At 43.0% G+C, this 23,013-nt stretch overlaps 1 protein-coding gene across 1 annotated transcript in view; it reads left to right on the top strand.

The window, feature by feature from the left end:
- Positions 1-23,013, top strand: part of LOC109523422 (breakpoint cluster region protein-like) — a 64,107-nt gene that overhangs the window by 35,854 nt on the left and 5,240 nt on the right. The window contains exons 3-22 of the mRNA XM_019882562.1: positions 2,565-2,669; positions 3,217-3,402; positions 7,868-7,975; positions 8,241-8,301; positions 8,400-8,452; positions 8,862-9,002; positions 14,150-14,271; positions 14,681-14,846; positions 14,932-15,051; positions 15,351-15,426; positions 15,510-15,614; positions 16,444-16,518; positions 16,728-16,825; positions 18,117-18,248; positions 20,104-20,163; positions 20,271-20,380; positions 20,719-20,858; positions 21,551-21,685; positions 21,776-21,881; positions 22,640-22,802. Of these exons, the coding sequence (XP_019738121.1) occupies positions 2,565-2,669; positions 3,217-3,402; positions 7,868-7,975; positions 8,241-8,301; positions 8,400-8,452; positions 8,862-9,002; positions 14,150-14,271; positions 14,681-14,846; positions 14,932-15,051; positions 15,351-15,426; positions 15,510-15,614; positions 16,444-16,518; positions 16,728-16,825; positions 18,117-18,248; positions 20,104-20,163; positions 20,271-20,380; positions 20,719-20,858; positions 21,551-21,685; positions 21,776-21,881; positions 22,640-22,802 (2,262 nt within the window). The remainder of the gene's footprint in view (positions 1-2,564; positions 2,670-3,216; positions 3,403-7,867; positions 7,976-8,240; positions 8,302-8,399; positions 8,453-8,861; positions 9,003-14,149; positions 14,272-14,680; positions 14,847-14,931; positions 15,052-15,350; positions 15,427-15,509; positions 15,615-16,443; positions 16,519-16,727; positions 16,826-18,116; positions 18,249-20,103; positions 20,164-20,270; positions 20,381-20,718; positions 20,859-21,550; positions 21,686-21,775; positions 21,882-22,639; positions 22,803-23,013) is intronic.

Raw genomic sequence — 23,013 nt, 5'->3', positions numbered from 1 at the left:
CTGCCTATTAGGATATGCATGACTTCAGATTTTTCTTACATCGACACAAACGTGATGAAAATCGAGCCTGTTTTGACTAGTCCCTGAGGTTGATGTCGTCGACATTTTTTTTTTTTTTTGTATGGTACTCTATGTTTTGTTTAGATTACAGGAGGGAGGGAATTCTCCGCAATAATCTCCATCCTCCAACATTGCAGAGCTCATGCATCAAATTTAGGGAGTACGTACACATTACAATGCAAGGGCATCTACATGGGCTGAACGAAGGCTCTATTTCTGTCGCGTGATGGTGTTTCCCAGCCAGAGGAAAAAAAAATATCTTGACGCAGGGACAGCCAGGTAACATGCAAATAGTGAAACGTACGGTATCCTTGTTCTGGGACCAACACAGCTGTGTGTTTTCCCTTCAGTGCACTCACCTGTTTATACAAATGGCTAGTCGATGAGTCGACTAGTCTGTACAATCTCTCCTGCCTAATTTGAATTCCCCTCATCATTCTGTTCAGCGGCGTCGTTGTACACATCTGCTCCTGAACAGCCTTTTCCGACATCCAGATGAAATTAAATAAGCGGAAGTAATGCCACGTTGAGGAAAATATCACCATTTTCCCGACAGCCGAGGATGGCTCTGTGACGGCTCCATTACAGAGCAGACACGCCAAGAGATGGCGAGCAATCTCGTTAGGGATTTCGCCAAGCAATGCTTGTCAGAAAAGGGATGCTTAAACGGCTTAGACGAGGTGAAATAGAAATTTTGAACGGTTAATAAAGTGCATAACGGGGCATGGATTGCAATCTGAGTGTTTATCGGAGCCGACGTTCTCCTGCACTCTGTGGCAAACGGAGGCCGAGGTCGCTAATAATGTTTTTACAATCGATGCTGGTCAGTTTCCAAGTGCGCCTCCTGAGCTGGAGCCGCTGAATGCGCATTTAAATACGACGACGCTCAGGCTTCTGTTTGGCCAAAATGAAAGGTTATCAATTGATTTTTGTTTTTTTAAACATCATATTTGTACTTGCATGGGAGACACGTAGTCTTTCGATGATTGTGTGTGTCCCTAAATTGTACTCTTTTTTTCGTTCTGAGTTATTATGGCCTACAATTCTTAGCACTGACTGAATTCATTCACGGTAAATGGCACATATCACAATATAAACATAGGTGTCAAAATTATAACGGTACAATGTATTGGTTTTGGGATTATCTTCATTTCATAATGGCTGCACAGAGCTCGCAAAGTCTGTTTGAGTGTGTGTTGCTGAATGCAAATGTCAATTTGCGTCGGTCAGAACCCTTTTCGGTTACAATTGGTTCCTGCTCATAATCGCAACTGGATGGCATCGGAACACAAACAGGGAAACAACGCAATGGGGAATATAAAGAGACTGTCACACCATATATAAGGCGCATCGGATTATAGGGCGCACTGTCAGCTTTTGGGAAAATTGAATGCTTTTAGGTGCACCTTATAGAGCGGAAAATACGGGAACTAAGGACATAATTCCAGAAGTTTTTCATGTTTCGCGCACTTGTGGTTGACCTTTTTCTCCCCACTACCACACACCTGAGGCCAGGGGTGTCAAACTCATTTTTGTCGTGGGCCACATTGTAGTTACGGTTTCCCTTGGAGGGCCGTTATGAATTTTGGGAAACCATATAAATGTTTAATCACCTTCACATATTACATACGCAGCGCACAACAAATGGATGGATAACTCGTTTTAAAATCAGAAGTCAAGAATAATGACTGTTATTGTGGATTACATGTGACAATTTGAAATTTTGGTTCAGACTTTAAGCAAGCATCATGGAACTTGACATGCTTGATTTGCTTTCGCGGGCCACATAAAAATGATATGGCTGGCCAGATCTGGCCCCCGGGCCTTGACTTTGACACCTGTGCCTTCGGTGGTGGATGTGACAGCAACGTTAGCGATATCCCTGAGTAACTTCGAGTGTATTCCAGATTACAATGCAAACAGTAAATCCCGACGGTGGACTTAAAAGTTCAGTTGTCACTCCTCTTTCTCCACTTGTGTACCGTCTCTCTTTCTCAGTCCCAACCGAAGAGACAAATTCATGCCGGGGTCTTTGTTTATGTCTGCTCTTTATTCTTGTGTGTGCCCTAGTCTCTGTCTCCTTGTCTTTCATCCTCTCTTTCCTCTTCTCGTAGCCTAAAGGACGGGATGCTTCCACCCGCAGTTTTGTGTGTATACTCTCTCTCATTCAGTCACACACACACACAGGTATTTCTACGATGCTTCCTCCACCTCTGGGACACCCTGCCTGCTTGAGTTATTTCAAAGTGCAAGGCAGCCCGAGGAATCTCGCAGTCTGTCTGTCTGTTTTCTTTCACGATCGTTCTCCTCGGCGAGCTTTGACCGGCCCTACGGCGGGGGAGTCCGATAAAGGATTTCTCGAAGAAAGCCTAGACCTTCTTATTATGTCGAGCTGTTATTTATTGAACAGCATTAATCCCACATGTTTTGCCCCATTTCCCCCCCAAAAAACAAACAAACAACAAAAACTAGGAATTCATTTTAATGCGCTTTGTTTGTTGCAGGCGGAATGTGACGTGGAGAAAGGTTTGGAAATGAGGAAGTGGGTTCTGTCTGGGATTTTGGCCAGTGAAGAAACATACCTCAGTCACCTGGAGGCACTGCTACTGGTGAGTGCGCGCGCACACATGTACGACTCGTTTTCTCTATTTAGCAGTCTGGTAGATCAGTGACTCATCTCGTCTGCTGTAGTCTGGAGTTATTTTACACCTTTTTTGAGCCGGGTTCATGAAACTTGTTGTGCTTGAAAACCAATTGTCAAAAGTCAATGGAAAACTCAAATAATAAAAACCATTTTTGATATAAACCGGCGACGGCTAGCTAGCACTCCCAAGCCCCTGCCATCGAGTGTCCACTGCGGATACGAGAACTCTCTGCCGTTTGTGATAGCAAAAGCTTCATGCTCGAAATAAATCCCATTTCCCGGCTTCCTCGGTGCGTGACTACTCCGCTTTGTTCACATTCTCCACGGATACAGCTCGCTGGAAAATGGCCGCCATATCCCACAATGTAATGCGAGTTTCCCCATTTCCCGCAAACCAACATTACCTCGATTTCCTTAAGTCTCGGGTTGCAGATTGGGTGTTTATTTATGATTCGGTTTGCTAACAGATGTTGGTCATATTTTCACAGCTCTTTTGCTTCCCTCCCTTTCAGCCCATGAAGCCTTTGAAAGCGGCGGCCACAACGTCGCAGCCCGTGCTCTCCGTGTCCCAGATCGAGACCATCTTCTTCAAAGTGCCTGAGCTCTACGAGATCCACAAGGAGTTCTACGATGGACTCCTGCCCCGCGTCCAGCAATGGGGCCACCACCAGAGAGTCGGGGATCTTTTCCAAAAACTGGTGAGTCTGAACCTACTGAAAGAGTGCCAGAAGACTGTGCGTGTGTCTTTGCTCGTGCCGCACCAGTGATTCAAAGTGAAAAGCCTGATCCCCCAAAACTCAAGACAGCACATCACAGCTACTTTTCCTGATTAAAAATCCTGCATACTTACCACAACTGAGGAACTGCTCTGATTGGATGAAGCGTTTCTGCAAGTGTTCCTGAATTGTGTACCCGAGTCTGTTTTACTCTCCCTCTGTCTGCCCTCCAGTTGTTGCCTGCCAATGATGTCAGAGCCACATGTACGCTGCTCTTCTTAATCACTTGCACGGCGGCTCAATTAACCCACAATGAATTGGTTGTTAATGCTCTCCGAAATGCTTGCCGCTTACCCACTGCTGTTGGCCTCATTCGGCCCCCTTTTTTTGTCTCGCCCTCTCATGCTCTCTCATGCTCTAGCACGCACACACGCACACACACACAGAGAGGGAGTCGCAAGCTTGTTTCACAATGCTGCCTTTTTTGCCTCAACGGAGCCGCAGCTGAGACCGGTCGCTGCTCTGTGTGCTTTGTGTCTCTAAACACAGCGCTCTCTCTCTCTCTCTCTCTCTCTCTCTCTCTCGCTCTCGCTCTCGCTCGCTCTCTCTCGCTCTCTCGGCGTCACTTGTAGAATATTGGTTTTCTGCCATCTAGTCGTCCTCTTCCTTCCTTCCTAATGAGATAGCCTTCACGCAGCCAGAAATTAATCCCAGTAAACTGTATGAGGGCAGTGTTGCAGTTTGGTTCAGAAGTGACGACGCAGCACTAATATAATGACCTCTCCCACCTCCATTGGCCGACTGTGCAAAAAAAAAAAAAAAAAATGGACCAGGTTGAATGGCGTTGACCTCTGTGGAGCAGACGTAGTGAAATGTTATGGTGTAAAATATGACCTGGTATCTGCTGAACAGATGGCTCCTGACCCATGGAAAGTACTAGAAAGCCTCTGTAACTGCAACTGTAGCGAAAAGGCGCAGTGGTTATGGCTCTACATGGGATCCGCAGTTTACCAGAATTCCCGACATAGGAAATTTAGAGGTTATGAAATGCGCGCTGTGAACTAAAGAGTCCTCACAAGAGAGTCATCACAGCACAAGATGGCACGCTCAGTCACTGCCTTAGTTACTGTTTTTCATGACCGGTAACTGATTATTTCCAATGAGTGGCTATTGGGGGCTGGCTCCGTCATCTACCTGGCGCCGGTTCCGACCCCACATTGTAACATTGGAAATATGCCACCAGAAAAGCTCAGTTTATGTTGGGTCAAACCGGCGACCACAGCATTAAACCAGGACTACATTTCCCATGATTCCTAGACCAAAGCAGGAAGTAGATCGCGTTCTGCGAAAACACGCCTGCTAGCGACATCCATCCATAATGCTAATTTTTGAGAAAATTATAGAATAGCCGTTTGGTTAAGGTCAGGGCGAGCATTTTACCGTTTCACACTCAAACGTGAAACAATTATAGTCAGCCTGAAGATTGTTTCAAGCTCCACTGTGTATCATCCTTCACTCCTCTTTGACACAAACTGTTTACGCTCAATGTCCTCATTAGTGCACCCGTGTACTTGCTGACATTTACTCGCGCATCTTCTTCCCCGCTCCCTTCAGCGACGGCTCATTTGTTCATTTCACCATAAAAATGACGAGTTAAAAGTCTACACCACAGTGGCCGTATTAGAGGATACGATTAGTTGAGAGCCGAAGAAGCGAGGAACGGAGTCAACTCAAGCCGAGTAAAGGATGGCAAGTGGATTTAAGGCTCACAGCTTTGACGGGTTTAGGAAACATCCGAACCAGGAGGAGGAAGAGGCAAAGCGTCGGTGACAGGTCGTAAGCATGAGTGTCAAGGGCACATGTTTGAAGGCTGAAAATAAGGTTCAATTATTACACCGTCGCTGCCGCTCCGCCGAGGATGCGCTTCATGCAGTGCCGCAAAGTGCTTTAACCCGACTGAGTCAAGCGGGTAGCCGCACGCCGCCCAAAGCGAACGCTTTGTTTTTTGTTTTTTTTAATGCTTCCCTGCAGAAACGGGGGGGGGGGGGGGGGGGGGGGGGGGGGCGACATCTTCACTGCATGGTGTGTAATATCTCTGAGGTTGCGGCCAATTGAACAGATGGTATTGAGCAGCATAAGGACCTCTCAAATTGTTTTGTTCTTTGTAATGGCTGCGTCAGGAAACTCAAATGGATGAGAAACATTTTCCTTTGATCCCCTGCTGAATTTTTTAGAGTCTGCTTATTTTGGAAAAGTGACAAAATGTGGTGTATTTGATTGAGTGAAATTAGTGTTCGGCTCCAGTCGCACTGCGGGTCAATTTGGATTTTTTTTTTTTTTTGCTTATATGTGACATCACACGTATCCGATTTTTTTTTTTTTTCCAAGCAGCGTGCACGGTACAAAAAAAATCCAGTATTTTCAAATATGGGCCAGGCCTCTATTTTCAATGCGTCTGCAATATGGATGCGTCGTTCGCGCTCATCCGACTTCTACGTCATCAAAAGCCATATGCTGATTCTGGAGCCACTCTGTTTTTTGTCAGTGTCATGCTGGAGGACCCATCCACCGAATCGTCACTTGTTTTGCTTGCTTTTAAAATCTTCTCACTTTTATACGTCTTTTTATGCATTTTTTTGATCATAATCTGTCGATTATAATCATCAATGAAGCGACTGCTAGCTCTTGTCTATGAGCAAACTTACAAATTCAGCTGGGTGTGAAATGATTAGTTCCTCGACGACGACAGTTGATTGAACTGATAGTACTGTATAGTCCAATTTGTGTATTTGTTTGACATGCCGTACCCCTGTTGGTCACATGTTTGAGGAATTTAGAATTTATATGCGAAAAGTGTTCCCTTTGTATGAGCAAGAGGCTCAAGTTATGTTCGGCTAGTATTTGCCCCCTACCGCATGTTGTTTAACCAGTTTAGCTTGTATGCTTAACCCTTTCAGGGAGAGCGGTTGCTAAAGTGGACAGCTTCTCATGTTATCAGGTTACAAGGTGAATGAAAGGGATAATAAAATATACTAAATAGGCAGTAAACTGTATTTCGATTTCAAGAAATTTTTTTAAAAGGCATATGACATGTATCCCAGAACCTTTGGCCTCTGTTACAAAATGATTGATCTATCTACCCACGCTAACAGAATGAGTGCAAACATTGTGTGGAAAACTTGTGACCACACATTCCCGTCAAAATCAATTGTCACGCCCCGTCGTGACGGGAGAGGCCGGTCAAGTTTGGGGTCAAGCCTAAATAAAGTAAGAGAATGACATTTTAAAGACATCATCAAGATCGTTGCCTGTCAAAGTCATTACGCTAAATACCAAAAGTGAAGATTTCAAGATGCTTTGCCACTTTTGGAACATGCTGACCAGTGATAGTCACATACAAGTACGTAGTGCAGGTTAGTGCCAGAATCACAGAGCCAAAACTAATTTCAACAGTCCAGAAAAAGGAGCAGAATGATGAGTGAGGTCCCTAATGAGTGTGCACTTACTGCAGATTATTTTGGCTAAAGCGTTGTCTCTTTTGCATCGTGCCATTTTCCCAGATTGCTCCCATTTTATGCACTGTCAGGTTTTTAATCGCAAATACTTTGGCGGGCGCAGCGGTCCGGCAAAGGAAATAAATCAGAAACATCCCAGCTCATTTCCAGTCCATGACAACTGTGCAATTAGTTAAATGATGTAGGTCGATACCCTCGTGGAGGTTTCCGTACAAAGCTGGTCTGCGCTGCTCTCATGTCTCACTTTGCCTTTTGTTCCGCACAATTGATTGTCCTTTTGTTGGCTTTGGAGATGAATTTCTGCTCCCCAAACGTGCTTTCATTGCTTCAGTCGCACACTTTTTTCAGTCGCTATGGCAATGGAGTGGTGCCGCGGTTTCATGCTGTTCTTGTGCCGTCGTCATCATCATCATCATACGTCCATAAAAAAATTGGAATTAGGACTGCATGACTGTCAGTGTTCAACCATATATTTTATAGACCTGAGGTCCCCAACCATGTAAATGATTTGTTTTTGTAGTCTCACTGTATCAATGAATTTACATCAGCACAACACTAAGCTGATTTGACAACCACCAATGAACCCCCCCACCCAGAAGAACAACAAGTTAATATTGTTCAGTGTAATTTTTCTGATCAGAAAAAAAAAACGTCAAGACAAATTAATGTTGATTTTTTTTTTTTTTTTTTTTTTTTTTTTGTGGCGTCTGTCACGGATTAATTGCCTTCCGATGCATTTCAATGGAGAAAGACAATTTGAGATGAATTAATATCTCAATGCACCACTTACCGCTGCGGTCTCACTTTCATATCATGAAAACGTGATGATGATTTATTTGAGGCTGTATTCCAGTGCCCAATCATTTTGTGTTGTCGCAAAAAACAAACAAAAAAAAAAAGACATGCTTAACGTCTGCTCTCCTCTGTTTCAGGCCAGCCAGTTAGGAGTTTACAGGGCGTTTGTGGACAACTACGAGCTGGCGGTGGAGACGGCCGAAAAGTGCTGCCAAGCCAACACGCAATTTTCCGAAATCTCTGAGGTAATTAAGTCAAAACTGGGGCCTAAACTGCCATGAAGAATATGCACGCAGAGAAAAAGCATGGCGACATATTATGTCAAATGAGAAATTTGTTGTTCATGGACATAATTATGACGCATGATTCTGAGCCTCCCGGAGCAAGATGGCGGCGCTGGGGGTGGCATTGTTCATGTGGGAGTGGATGACCTCGGAGCTTCCTTGAGCAACCCATGCGTTCATGTCACTTCACTGTGCTCAACGGCTTCTCTTCCTCATCTCCAAACAGAATTTAAAAGTGAGAAGCCCCAAAGACTGCAAGGAGCCGACAGCCAAGAACTCCCTCGAGGGTCAGTAATGCTGATTTGTTGTGTTCTACTCATTTTATTGAATTAAAATATGGATTCAAATGGTTCAACGTTTGCCTTTTTTCTCGTCTTCTCGACAGCTTTGCTTTACAAACCAGTGGACAGGGTGACCCGCAGCACGCTGGTGCTTCATGTAAGCAAAACTGCATCTGCCCGCACGGATGATGTAACAATGTCTGCAAAATAAATACAATTTAATGACCACTTGTTTTGAGAAAAAAAAAATCAATAGTTCTAGCAATGCTGATAAAAAATGTTTCTATTTATGTTTTTTTTTTTTAATGTTGGTGATCACTCATAATTTGATTGAGCTATTGATCATGTCAACAAAGGGGTTGCTTTTACAATGCATGAGACTAACTTTTTTTTTTTAACTTGGAGAACAGTAAATAAATAAATAAAGATCTTCAAATTTACTGGCCGGACGGGCGCAGGTTGTTGAAAAATTTCCTTAAACCGTCTCAAATTTTAGGAGCAAAATACATCAATTTAGGGGCAGTCTGGAGCCCTGTTTTAAATGTTTCAAACTTTTCTGCATTCAGGACTTGCTCAAGCACACTCCCACAAGCCACCCAGACCACCCGCTTCTCCAGGACGCTCTGCGCATCTCCCAGAATTTCCTATCGAGCATCAACGAGGAGTCCACGCCCCGCCGCCAGCTGATGACTGTCAAGAAGGGCGAGGTGAGACGTTTCAAAGCTCACGCATTAGCCTCTACCGCTACGTTTCCGCGTTCAATCTGTTGCAGCTTTTCACATTCAGATCCAATTAGATTCGAGGAACCGGCAACAAATGCTTTCACTTCGAAGATTTGTGGGCAGTCGGTCTCGGGTGTTAGAATTCACTCTCTGGTCATATTTTGTCGCTATCCGCTTCTACCACTGGTGTCAAACTCCAGATTTACCCGCCACATCATTTTATCCGGCCCACTAAAGTGAATCACGAGTATCAACCTCTTGCAAAATTGCGCTAAAATTGTAATCTGCATTTTTTTTAAATTTTTTTAATTCCAACCTCCTGTTTAAAATAAGTTCGGGTCAGGTAAAACTATTTTCCTTGACGACTCAGCTTTTAACAGTTTGGTGTTACAAACTGTCACTTGGTCCGTTTCTTGCTTTGTGTTGCGAGCCAACATTTGAGTGACAGGAGAGCTTCCCATAGGTGAAATGAAAACAAACAAAAAAATGAATTGTTGGGTGGCCACCACTGTTGCTGCCTCAGCAGAGCATAGTTTGCAGTCGGCTAAAAGTGTTCTCACCCTTGTTTACCTTCATGTACTGTATTTCGACCCGCCCAACATGGCGACGTCCCGAATTTTGATTTTCTTTGTCTTCCAAGTATCGGTACCGTAAAATCACCCCCATGAATAATGCGAACCCCCAAAATCAACGTTTTTTTTCCCTCTGTCACCGTTAAAACGAGACTAGCTTCTCGCTTGTCACCAATCTGCAGCCTCAAGCGGAGCGTATGACCATATATGGTCACATTGTGGTTGGCTGCTGGAAGAAGAGGGGGATCATCCTCCACTTGCCCATTGTGGTTTCCCAAGCGCTCATACTCCTCCCCAACACACACACACACACACACACACACACACACACACACACACACACACACAGCTCCCCTCAACCCGCTGTCTGTCATCCCATGACTTGATGCACATGATTGGAGGCCTCTTTGATTGAAAGCTTTCATGACACGGCCGTACATAATGTTATTAATGAGCCACCAAGCCGGGCCGATCACAAGTTAATTTTTCATAAATGGAAGGTGTGAGCCACTGGGCGAAAGAAAGAAAGAAAAAAAAAAGCCTGAGCTGACTCCTCCCTGCGCTCACACACGGGTCATTACTACACTCTCGACAAAGACACACTTTATTCACATACACACACTCTTGCTAGCTGCCCCGCCCCCTTATGTATTCCTATTGGACTCACTTCCATCCCAGTCTATCCACCCTAACCACACCAGGCATCAAATATTTATGATAGATCCATGAAAGCTGCACATGGAAATCAATGGCGCTCATTATATTGCTACTCACTCCATCTTGAGTACAGTATTTGATATGCCCAAGGTTACGACAGGTTGTATCTAATTATTGGACATTTTGAAGCTAATAGTGAGGACGCCTTACAATAACACAAGCATAATACTTGAGAAGGAAAAATGAGAGGACACAACAATAGTTTGCTACCTGTGTGTGTGTGTGTGTGTGTGTGTGTGTGTGTGTGTGTGTGTATATATATATATTTTTTTTTTTTTTTTTTTTTGGTTTGTTTTTTTTCTCAGGGGTCCTCAATTACATACTAACGGGTTAAAACGGAAATTAGCATGGATTATAATTCACTCGCATATATTTGATTGTCACCAAAAATGTAATTCTTTAGCACTGTATAGAATTTAAATATGTGGAAATGTTGTCGACCAGTATCGTCAGTGTGTTATCACATTAAAGTGTACCTAATTGGGTGACCGTGAGTGTCTTCTGCGTATGTAAAGTCCAAATGATCCACAGCCTTGGCTCTATTATGTCATGAACACATGCGCATATACTCCCATTCCAGCTTGTGTAAAACACTTGGGCGCAGAGATGCCCCTTTAAGCGTGCGTTGGGTTCTAAAAATACATGTGGATTTTGTAAATTCATGCGATTACTCGCATACACGCTCTCAGCGAGGCCGCTCCAGGAGACGTCAATATTTAATATGCGCTCTGTGCAGCCGTGCTTTCTCAGTACACGCTGTCCACGTTCCTCTTGTTGGCTAAGTTTGTCTTCTACAGTAGCAGACCAAGACTTTTGCATTCATCACAGCTCAGGCTCAGGACCAGGAATGCAAAACATGAGTCTTAAAACGCTAAAAATATCTCTAAGACGTGAGTGAGTCAGACACCCAGTGAATGAATGAAAGCTGCATTATTTTGACTTAGGATCAAGTCTTCAGGAAGCTGAAAGGCATCTCAGTACCAACCAATGCCAATTTCTACATTTTTGATCCGGAGCCAGGTCCTCAAGAGTTATTGCTGACCCTCACTTATTTTCTTTGTCGCAATAAATTTTCCATTTGCTTTTTGTCCAGTCGCTTGCTATCAGATGAATCTCCGGCCGCAACAAGATTTATCAGTGATCGATGTAATTAAGTCCCACGTTGCCATTCACACAAGTAGAAGACTGTAAATTCTTTTTATTTTTTATTTTTTCTGGTCATTCTGACATCAGAATGAGAGAGATTTACACTGAGGTTTGATAATAAGGCTCAACAGATCATATTTCATTGCTTTCTGAATATTAATCACCATGCCATTTTTTTATGTGCGATAGTCAAATAAATAATGAATGCAAAACGCTCAGTATGTCATATTCATTATATTTTCTAATTAATTTCCTTGTCTAAAGTGCTTTTAATGGATGGAAAAAAGAAGTCAATGAAATTGTTTCTCTGCATACAGAGAAATGCAAAGCCTATCTTGAGTTAATGAATAATATCGTTACAAGTACCGTAGATGTGGTCTTATTAATTTTATCAATTGTTACGTATTGGCAACGTGACATCTCACCTTCGGAGAAAAAAAAAAGACCTGTTTTTGATTGACTTGATGAGATTTTGTGTCGTACTCAAACACTGTGATGTACTCAATACCTCTAAATACAGTGCGACGTTTAGAGTGACAGAAGTCCAGCTGGAGGGAGCTTTGTTGTGTTTTATTTTCTCTTCAAAGTAATTGTCACACGCAGCACTTTGAGATAAATAGAAAGATCAAGTCTGTTGCCGGAGCCTTGTTAGTGGATCAGAGGATTTGGCTCCATCTGCCACATAGTCATTTTCTCAAATATTCAGGGAGTAAGTACGTCTTTGTGGCAAAGCAAAGAACCGTATCCGTCTTGAATGACACAAATGTTAGAGGTAGCCGAGTTCAACGCTTCCACGAGATCGATGTGACTTTCGACGGTCTCCATGTGATCGGCGAAATGTTAGCGCAAAAAAAGAAAAGCGTCGTCAAAGTGGACTTCCTGTACGTGCTAGCGACGCGGGCCATTTGGTGGCTCATCGATCAGCTGCACTCAATAAATATGCACAAAAAACTTTAGAATGCTTCTGATGACCATCCAAGGTGAGCCGCCACTGTCATTCCATCATGTGCTGCATTTCGTAATACAGGAATGTCTTACCCTACGTGAATACCGTTGGCTAAATATAAAGTTAACAGAAGCACAGACAGAAGAAACACCAAGGCAAAGCATGTCTGGCTAGGAAAGAAATGAACGGTAGGATCAAAACCGCCCAATACATCGACAATGACATCGTCCCTCAGAGCAGAGCTCTTCATCAGATTTTCCTTCTGATCTTTCTACTTTGAACAATTATTGCTGTCAAAGCAGGAACAGCGATGGGCGGTAGAGGATGACCACTGTATCCGAAGATGAGGATGCTCATTCTCTTTGTCTAAGCCTACCTCTATTATCCACATCTGTCAAAGTGGACTTCCTGTACGTGCTAGCGACGCGGGCCATTTGGTGGCTCATCGATCAGCTGCACTCCATAAATATGCACAAGAAACTTTAGAATGCTTCTGATGACCATCCAAGGTGAGCCGCCAGTGTCATTCCATCATGTGCTGCATTTCGTAATACAGGAATGTCTTACCCTACGTGAATACCGTTGGCTAAATATAAAGTTAACAGAAGCACAGACAGAAGAAACACCAAGGCACGGCATGTCTGGCTGGGAAAGAAATGACCGGTAGGATCAAAACCGCCCAATACATCGACGATGACATCGTCCCTCAGAGCAGAGATCTTCATCAGATTTTCCTTCTGATGTTTTTACTTTGAACAATTATTGCTGTCAAAGCATCAACAGCGATGGGCGGTAGAGGATGACCACTGTATCCGAAGATGAGGATGCTCATTCTCTTTGTCTAAGCCTACCTCTATTATCCACATCTCCTCAGGCGGTAACACTGCGGTGGAGCTCTTTTGTCAGCTGTTTGCTTTCATCAACAAAAACGGACACACTGAATGAACTTTAGAATGTTCTGGCGTTGACAGTATGTGTTCTTGAAGGACCGGGTGGGGGGTAGCATCGTGGGGGGGTTGAAGAGAGGATGGTGGGAGGACGCGTAGATGAAGATGATGATGTAACCACTCCTGAACATGTGTGATGTCATCCTTTGAGACAGGCAGGAAACAAAGAAAGGAATGTAATTTGTTAGCACCTGGATTTAAAAAGAGGAGTAAAAAAATCAACCTATTTAGAATCATTCTGAGAAAAACAAAGTGTAATTAAAAAAAAAAAAAACCTTGCGTCATATTTATTCTTGATCTATTTTTCTTTTCATTCTTCCCGTCTAGCCGCTTGATAGCACTATGAAAGCATTCATACTATATTATAAACGCTCTAATGTCGATTTACGTTCTGAAAATGTCACCGTTGTGAAACGTTTATCTTGACATTACCGCCCTCTTTTGATGGGGTTTGGTATTGCAGCCTCATTACATAGTCTGACATCAGCGAAATGGCCAGAAGAATTTTTTTTTCTTCTCCATACGTTGTTTCATTCTTCCCTCTCGCAATTCATCAAAAATTCATGAAGGAAGTAGTTCATATAAATTACTGTATTCATTAGTTTAAGCTTTTGTACATAATAGGGAGGAATCCGGTCTTTTTTGTTGTTTTCTGTTTCTTTGTTTCTAGTGCACTTATAAACAAAGGAGTTGTGAAAATCAATTTTTGCTTTTTGATTCCTGTGCGAAGCACAGATAATAATCCGTTCAACAGTATTTATCTGTTAGCGTGTTTTTTTGTTGTTGTTTGTTTCAAATCCACAGAATCGCCAGCTACTGAAGGACAGCTTCATGGTCGAGCTGGTGGAGGGAGCCAGGAAACTGCGACACGTCTTCCTCTTCACCGACTTGCTGCTGTGCGCCAAACTGAAAAAACAAATTGCAGGGTAAGAAAAAAAACCCACAGATTTTGTAAAGAAATTATTCATCCAAGTAGACAGAACAGCTTGAAAACACAATGTAATAATGTGACAAGATAACCCAAAAAGGACAGTCTTGTCAAAATGTTGTTTGAGGCTGTTTGGAATCGCCATTTCAACCTGAATACAACGCAGCAAGAATTTCGAAAGTGAGGGTTGTGTGTTTGGGAACACGTGGCTTTTTTGGGGGGACGTTTTTATGTGATATCGCCTACAGAAAATTGGGTCTTCTCTGATTAGCTGAAAAGCTTCAGTGCAAAATGTCCACCAATAAGCTTGTACGGACTGAAAGTCGTCAAGTCGATGAGTCAGAGTTCCTGTGACGTTTCAAATGGTGTCACTTAACCCAAAATGTTCCCCCTCTTTGATCCTGCAGTAAAAACCAACAATATGACAGCAAGTGGTACATCCCGTTAAGCGAGCTCACCTTCCAGGGCCCGGACGAGACCGAACCCCTCACTATCCCACAGGTCCCAGACGAAGAGCTGGATGCCATGAAGGTGAAGATCTCACAACTGCGCAGTGAGATCCAAAGAGAAAAGGTATACCAGAAGGATGGAAGAAAAAAAAAGAGGAGGATTTTTACCTCGACCTTTCATGCTGAAATATGTTTTCACTTTATTTCAGAGAGCCAACAAAGGTTCAAAGGTCATAGACCGCCTCAGGAAGAAGCTGTCCGAGCAGGAATCGCTGCTGCTCTTAACATCTCCGAGCATGCACCTCAGAGTCTACAACAAGAGTGGCAAGGTGAAGATATTCTCCATCGTGCTTCCGTCTATGTTCTCTTTATTTTTGCCATTTGCCTCTTATTATTGGTGTTCCTCAGGGCTCTATTTTCAAACCCCTCCTGTTCATAGTATTTATTGCTTAATCTCCTTGGCCAAAGAACCTTTTTTTTTATTCAATTATTATCAATTCTGTTATTTTCAGTGTGGCTCTAACTCACCTATATACTTCACACTTGACTAATTTTGTTGCAACTTGCGTGCTGAAGCAGCTTTTGCAAGAGCTGCCTGTCCTGACAAACGATTTTTGTGGCATTTCAGAGCTACAGCTTCCTCATTTCATCCGATTATGAGCGCGCCGAATGGAAAGAGCTCATCAAAGAGCAGCAGAAGAAATGTATGTTTTTCATCAACCCGCGACATCAAGCCTGATCTTCACACGTTGTCCTCCTTAAATGATTCTCACCATTTATTCGCAAGGTTTTAAAGCCGTCTCCTTAACGTCCATGGAGCTCCAAATGTTGACCAACTCCTGTGTCAAGCTCCAAACGGTCCATCACATCCCACTTAGTATCAATAAAGAAGGTGAGGGGACTTGTTGCTCTTTATCCAACTAAAAGTGGCTTATTCAAATAAGATGTCATAACTCGGAATTCCTATTTTCAAAGCGTATTATTCCTTTTATTCACCCTGTAACCTGATAACATGATAATCTGTCCACTGTAGTAACCGTTTGTTGCAACTTGCGTGCTGAAGCAGCTTTTGCAAGAGCTGCCTGTCCTGACAAACGATTTTTGTGGCATTTCAGAGCTACAGCTTCCTCATTTCATCCGATTATGAGCGCGCCGAATGGAAAGAGCTCATCAAAGAGCAGCAGAAGAAATGTATGTTTTTCATCAACCCGCGACATCAAGCCTGATCTTCACACGTTGTCCTCCTTAAATGATTCTCACCATTTATTCGCAAGGTTTTAAAGCCGTCTCCTTAACGTCCATGGAGCTCCAAATGTTGACCAACTCCTGTGTCAAGCTCCAAACGGTCCATCACATCCCACTTAGTATCAATAAAGAAGGTGAGGGGACTTGTTGCTCTTTATCCAACTAAAAGTGGCTTATTCAAATAAGATGTCATAACTCGGAATTCCTATTTTCAAAGCGTATTATTCCTTTTATTCACCCTGTAACCTGATAACATGATAATCTGTCCACTGTAGTAACCGCTGTCCCTCAAAGGGTTAAAAAAAAAGACAAATGTACCCTGGAAATGAATTGCTTCAGTCTAATAATTGTCCCCCATCCTCTTCCATGTCTGACTTAGGATCAGCACAAACACAGATCGGCATGTTTTTCTAATCTTTCTTCTCTGTTTATTGCATCTTTGACCCCCCCCCCCCTTTCTCTGACTGTTTTTCCAGAGGAAGAAGCCCCGGGTCTCTGCGGGTTCCTGAATGTAATCGTCCACTCCGCCTGTGGCCTCAAACAGAGCTTGAGTGAGTCACACAGGCCAAACCCAACAGATTCGACCAAATAAATGTGAAATTCTCATTAATTCACTCGACCGGGGGCTCAGGTTCAAGATAAATGCCGCCTTTAGCTGTTAGTCTGGTACCACTATTATTAAAGACTAACTGTTTTGGTCTTGAGACACATTTCACCACTCCATACAAAGTAATGTGCTCGTTGGATGTCTTTCTTCCAGATCTCTATTGCACATTGGAGGTGGATTCTTTCGGCTTCTTTTCGAATAAAGCCAAGACGAGAGTGTATCGATACACCACTGAACCCAAATGGAATGAGGTGAGGGACTGGCACGCTGCCATCTTATTATTTATACTAACAATATATTTGGGACAATTCCACAGTGGGCAAAAGTAATGGGACACATCCTTTTTTTCCGATCGGGCTTATCCCGTTCACAACCCAAAACTGGTCGCCAGAGTACATCTAGAAGCAGAAATGTGAAATGTTTTGCCACCATGGGGCCCCAAAGTCTCGGAGGAGTTTGTTCAGCAGTGCGGAAGTAATGGCAGCTAATGAGGAGCTGCTGGTGATGACTCGCATCTGTCCTAATGTGAAGTGAACCGACGCCATGCGCCAGCCATATGCAGGGCCCTCCCTCCAATTAATTACAAGGGAATGTTGGTTGGCATCTTGCTGATTTTCAGTGTCACGAAGGAAGATGTACAAATGCGTCTGTTGAAACCACGAATATTACCGTGCTGCTGAAAATTGTCTGCACAATTAGATATTGAATTATGAACAAAAACCATCATTGATGACATCATATTTGATGTCATCGACCGTCAGGCAGAGTGGGGTCAGGTCTATCCATCTCGCTATCAAGCGGTCTATCTTCTGGCTCGACTCCCGCAGAAGAGCATCAAACCGCTGCAGCTCATTCAGAATGCTGCAGCTCGGTCGGGTTCTAAGAAATCAAAATGCTCAATCAAAAGGTTCAAAGACATCAGAACATGACTCCATTCCAAAAGACTTTACAGTGGCGCCCAGTCTGCTTCATATAAAAATGTAAAAATGAACGACTGGTTTATAAATCACCGAATGGCTTTGTCATGACTACATGAAAGAAATGTTAATGGAATATAAAAGCAGTAGGGTCTGGCATCAGCAGATTTGGGTCAATTAGTGGAGCCCAGATTTTAAAGAAAACATGGTGCATCAGCATTTAGCTGTTATGCTACAGGCAAATAGAATAAGCTGCCAACAAAAGTGTAATGAGCCCCAAATGTACCGATATGCTTTTAAGTTTATTTTTTTACCCTCCAGAACCCCGTATGATTAAGGTCTTCAAAATCAGTTTTTCCAAAATGATATACTTGTGCTCTACCTTCTGTTAGGAAACTACATTTTGTCTCTTTACTTTTCTTTTAAATGTCTGAAATGCGTTTGCCTTTCAATCTTGCTTTCTATTGTTCGTGTAAGAAATAAATCAAGCTGCCTTTCCTGTCTGTCTGTCTTTTCTGTCTTTCTATCTATCTATTGTGTCCGTCTACCTGTTTAGCCGTCCAGTTAGCGTACTGTTTCTAGTCAGCGCCGTCTCCTCACAGATGCGTGTTCTTTTCCTCGGCAGGAGTTTGAGATCGAGCTGGAGGGCTCGCAGACCCTGCGGCTGCTCTGCTATGAGAAGTGCTACAATAAGAGCAAGCAGAACAAAGAGGACGGCGAGAGCGTGGACCGCATCATGGGGAAAGGACAGATCCCGGTATGACATGACGTCACCTTCTGTTCCGCAGGGGCCGGCGTGACTCATACGGAGCCTTATCTGCAGCGCTGCTGCCACGGAGCACGAAATCCACGTTATTGTCCTGTAAATGACTTAAACCAAGCGTGAATTGTCTGATTGGATCACTTTGCCATCATTATGTAATGAGAGGACACTCGGGGGCGGATGGACTGAGAGAAATCGCTCTCCCAGATCATAATTCAAAAGCGTGTTTCTTTGGGGTTACAATGAGGCAGGAAAATCTGAAGTATTTTCGAATACAAGAATTGACAAGAGGCTTGGGTTTCATTTTGCGGAGCTTCTACATTGAGCTGTCTCATCTCTCTATAGATCTCTCTCACCCCTCTCTCTCTCTCTCTCTCTCTCTCTCTCTCTCTCTCTCTCTCTCTCTCTCTCTCTCTCTCGCATTATTGTAAAGCATCCTTACAGAAGGAAATGACACCAATAATAGTACGATGACAAAAGCTTGTAGAATAATAGCAAATATTTGAACAAAGGAGAGTCGGGGAGAGAGAGAGAGAAGTGTAATGAATTAAATTCCTAATCCTTGACATATCCCAAACTGAGCCCACTCTTCAAAACGCACAAATACCTGAAACATATCTGCCTAACAAAGAAAAGAAAATCGAATTGGATCTAGCGGTTTGCAAATGCAGTCTCTGCTATGGTGCGAGTGTGAATGACAGCGCCATCTACTGGTCTCTCCTGTCACACAATCACTGCACAGATGATGTCATTGCAAACGCAGTGATCTGTGCAAATCCCAACATCAGGGAAAATGCTGCACAAACCACAGCAACCGCGTGGATGTCCTTGAGAAAAAAAAAGCTACTTTACAGATGTATCGGTTAAATGTGTCACTGTTGCAGAAAACAAAAAAAACTCATTCACTTCTCTGAGACGGTGAAAGAACACCTTTGAGGTTGAACAAAAGAAAATACAGCTGACACAAGTCATTCCTAATATTTGTGATATTCGCTCCTCTTGAAAAGATTCTATTCACTCCATAAATGCACAAATATGCTATTTTAATTTGTTTAGATGTCTCTTTTTAATTAATACATTTTTAAGATTGGGAGCCTAGAAAAATGCACTATCCAATCAGGAGCAACAAATCTGTCACTGGAATATTTTTCAGGGTGTAACAAAAACGACTTTCATGAGAAAATCCGTTTTTGTTTTGTTTTTTTTTTTAATTAAGGAGGTGTAAGTGCATCAAATCGTTCCATTTGTACATATATCGACGTACGTATTGACTCGTCTTTGTTGTAGCAATATATCCTAAATGGAAATGCCACATATACAGTACTCACAAGTTCATTCAAATGTATGTAACATGACAACCAAAAAAAAAAAAATCATGACATCATACCCTCTTCAACTGAGCTGAACTGCATCAAAATGAATCATGATCCGACTGATTCGAACCAAATGGAATCTTTTACTTTCAAATCGAACCGCTGATCAGAGAGAAAGAGAGAGAGCACGATGAGGTGCGCGTATGGGGCGGTGTTGCTCGGCGGGGTTGCGGCAGAAAGGGGAACTACAGTACGGTAAGACATGATGTGACGCGCCCTTGAAAATATGAACTCGTGAACGCAGAAAATAAAAAGGCATGAGCAGTGAGAATGGAATTGAAAAATGAGAGTATTTTAGTTTTTATTGGTGAAAACGATGGCCACAAAATGGCTTTTCTTTTCGTTTTGGATTAAAAGAATCAAACTCGGAGGTTAAAAAAAAATCGATGACGGGTACTGCACATTGGAAACTTTTTTTTTTTTTTTTTTTAATTTAAATGCTCACACTTGATTTTATATTTGTTCCTACACCTCAGCTGGACCCACAGGCTCTCCAAGGAAAAGACTGGCAAAGGACTGTCATTCCAATGAACGGGGTGCGTCAATCAAACTGCTATTTTTCTCCCACCTTTGTTACATTCCGCATGCTTGCCTCACTTGTTTTTTGGCGATTTATAACGCGAGTCCTGATTGTCTGTGACAGATTGAGGTCAAACTGTCCATGAAGTTCACCAGCCGCGAGTTCAGCCTGAAGAGAATGCCCTCGCGGAAACCCATGGGTGTGTTCGGAGTCAAGATCTCCACTGTGACCAAGTGAGTTTGCTTGCATGCAGGTTGAAGATCATCTGAGCATACAAAATCTCAATCCTGGGCTTGAGTTCCTTTGCAAGGTCCAAGTGGCCAATTCCGATTTCTTCATTTGAACCAAAACGAGCCATCTGAGATGACACGTACAGTACAATTATTTTGACCCAACAGATTGGGTTGAAGATTGGTTTCTTGGTAGCATGCATATTTTTTTTAATCCATTATTGGATCAAAAACTTGACCCGAGATGCTGGGTCAAATCCTCGACCCAATGCTCTGGGTCGAAATCACTGATTTTCGACCCAACGCTGGGTTCTTCTTATTGTTTGCCTATTTCTATCCAGACGAGAGCGTTCCAAGGTGCCCTACATAGTCCGGCAGTGCCTGGAGGAAATCGAGAGGAGGGGAATGGAGGAGGTGGGCATCTATCGAGTGTCAGGAGTGGCCACCGATATTCAGGCCCTCAAGACAGCTTTTGACACCAGTGAGTACAGTTGACCTCGTTCAGGTTGACACAAATGGATCTGAGTGTCACTGGCATTCTATTTTTGTTGTTCATTGTTTTCTCATCTACTGTCATTTACCGTATTAGCCCGAATATAAGACGGCCCTGATTATAAGACGACCCCTTCTTTTTCAAGACTCGAGTTTGAAAAAAAGACCTTTTGAACACCAAATTAATTTTTATACGGAAAATAATTACAGTGCATCTGAAACAAATGATTATAACAATGTATTCGAGAGAAAAAGCATGTTATTTTGCCTCATTCAAATCTAAAGTGCACTCACATTCGTAAATGAATCTCTTCTATTATTTTCTTCTCTTTTCATTCTTACTGCTATTTTTTATTTTTCTTCTCCCTGCTACCGCTATTTTTATTTTTATTCTTCGTGGCAGGGGTTCACTTTGGCCTGGGGAGTCAAGTTCAGCATATGCTTCAATGATATGTGGCGCCATCTAGCGTCGTGAATGAGTATAATGTCTAGACCCCGAATATAAGACGACCCCCACTTTTTCAGTCTTATTTCAATGCAAAAAACACCGTCTTATATTCGGGCCAAAACTGTATGATTGATTGTTGTTTTGTTTTTGTTGATTTTTACCGTGTTAAATTTAATCTCAACATAAAGAGTTAAATCAATCAATCGACCCGGATGTCTTTGTGTGATTGGTAGATCACAAAGACGTCTCTGTGATGATGAGCGAGATGGACGTCAACGCGATCGCCGGCACCTTGAAGTTGTACTTCCGAGAGCTGCCGGAGCCGCTCTTCACCGATGAGCTCTACCCCAATTTTGCCGGCGGCATCAGTGCGTTGACATTTCGTCACTTTGAAATGGATAATTACGAGAGGGGGGAAAAAAAATATGGTTGATTTGTGATTGTCTTGTCTTTTGCAGCTCTGTCTGATAGCGTTGCCAAGGAGAGCTGCATGTTGAACCTACTGCTGTCGCTACCGGAGCCGAACTTGGTCACCTTCCTTTTCCTTTTGGATCACCTGAAGAGGTACGAATTCAATGTCGTTCGAAAAAGACACCGATGGTTTCATTTCGTCCTTCATGCTAGCACGTAGTTGGGCTGGACACAATTCAGAAAAGAAGCGTAAATGGATTTGATGCACACAGTACTTAATTACAGGAAATTTGAAAGTGTAGTCATTGTTTTTTTTATTTTTATTTTTTTAAATTAACATTCAAATCCAACTCAGATAAAACAAATCGATAAAATTGTAAGCACTTTGAAATGGATTTGAGAGCAGCACTTCATTTTCCATAATACCTTGCTTTATTCAAATCTTTAAAATGGCCGTCCAAACAATTTCGACATTTGATTAGCGCACACTCATTCTCACTCAATTCAATTCCTCTTCCTGTATTCCAAATTCACTTCACATACTGCGGGGCGGCGTCAATTCCGCCTCCAATTTCCTTCCTTTCCAGTCACTTTGTCATTCCGATGTTTTGAGTACGCTATAATTCTCACCTCAGTGGTTGGATTTGGTGCACAAACAATCAAAGTTCAAAGAAGCCCATACATACCTGCTGTGGAGTGGTTAGCGGATGACATCTACAAATTATCTTCTGGTTACCATGGAGATTGAGATGAATAAAAAGGCCTGAGCGTCATGTGGGCGTCGGTACAATTTGCAGAAAACGTCTGGAGTGGAGGGTGCCAGGCCATCACTCGTCGAAGTCGACCGCACAATGCATTGCCGCCCTATCACATTATCAGTGTGACTTTGCGTGTTTCCTCTTCTGTCTCAGGGTGGCAGAGAAAGAAAGCGTCAACAAGATGTCCCTCCACAACCTGGCCACTGTGTTTGGCCCGACTCTGTTGAGGCCCGCCGAAAAGGACAGTAAGATCCCGACCAACCCCACCCAGCCCATCAGCATGGGGGACAGCTGGTCCCTGGAGGTCATGGCACAGGTCAGCAAACCCACTTTTGCCGTTTTATCTCCTCACCGGTGAGGAATCTCTGAATCATGTGACAAAACGAAAGAAAAAAAAACAACAAACAAGCAAAGCTCTTGAAGAGCACTTGCCGACGGATGCCAACTACGCCGCCATCTTGGAAAATTTTTGGACCGTGACAAAAAAAAAAAAAAAAAAAATTAACCTTTACCTAACGGAAAAATAC

The sequence above is a fragment of the Hippocampus comes genome, unplaced genomic scaffold, assembly GCF_001891065.2.
Source record: "Hippocampus comes isolate QL1 unplaced genomic scaffold, H_comes_QL1_v1.1 scaffold437, whole genome shotgun sequence".
Classification (NCBI taxonomy): Eukaryota; Metazoa; Chordata; class Actinopteri; order Syngnathiformes; family Syngnathidae; genus Hippocampus; species Hippocampus comes.
This window is presented reverse-complemented; position numbering and strand designations above follow the sequence as displayed.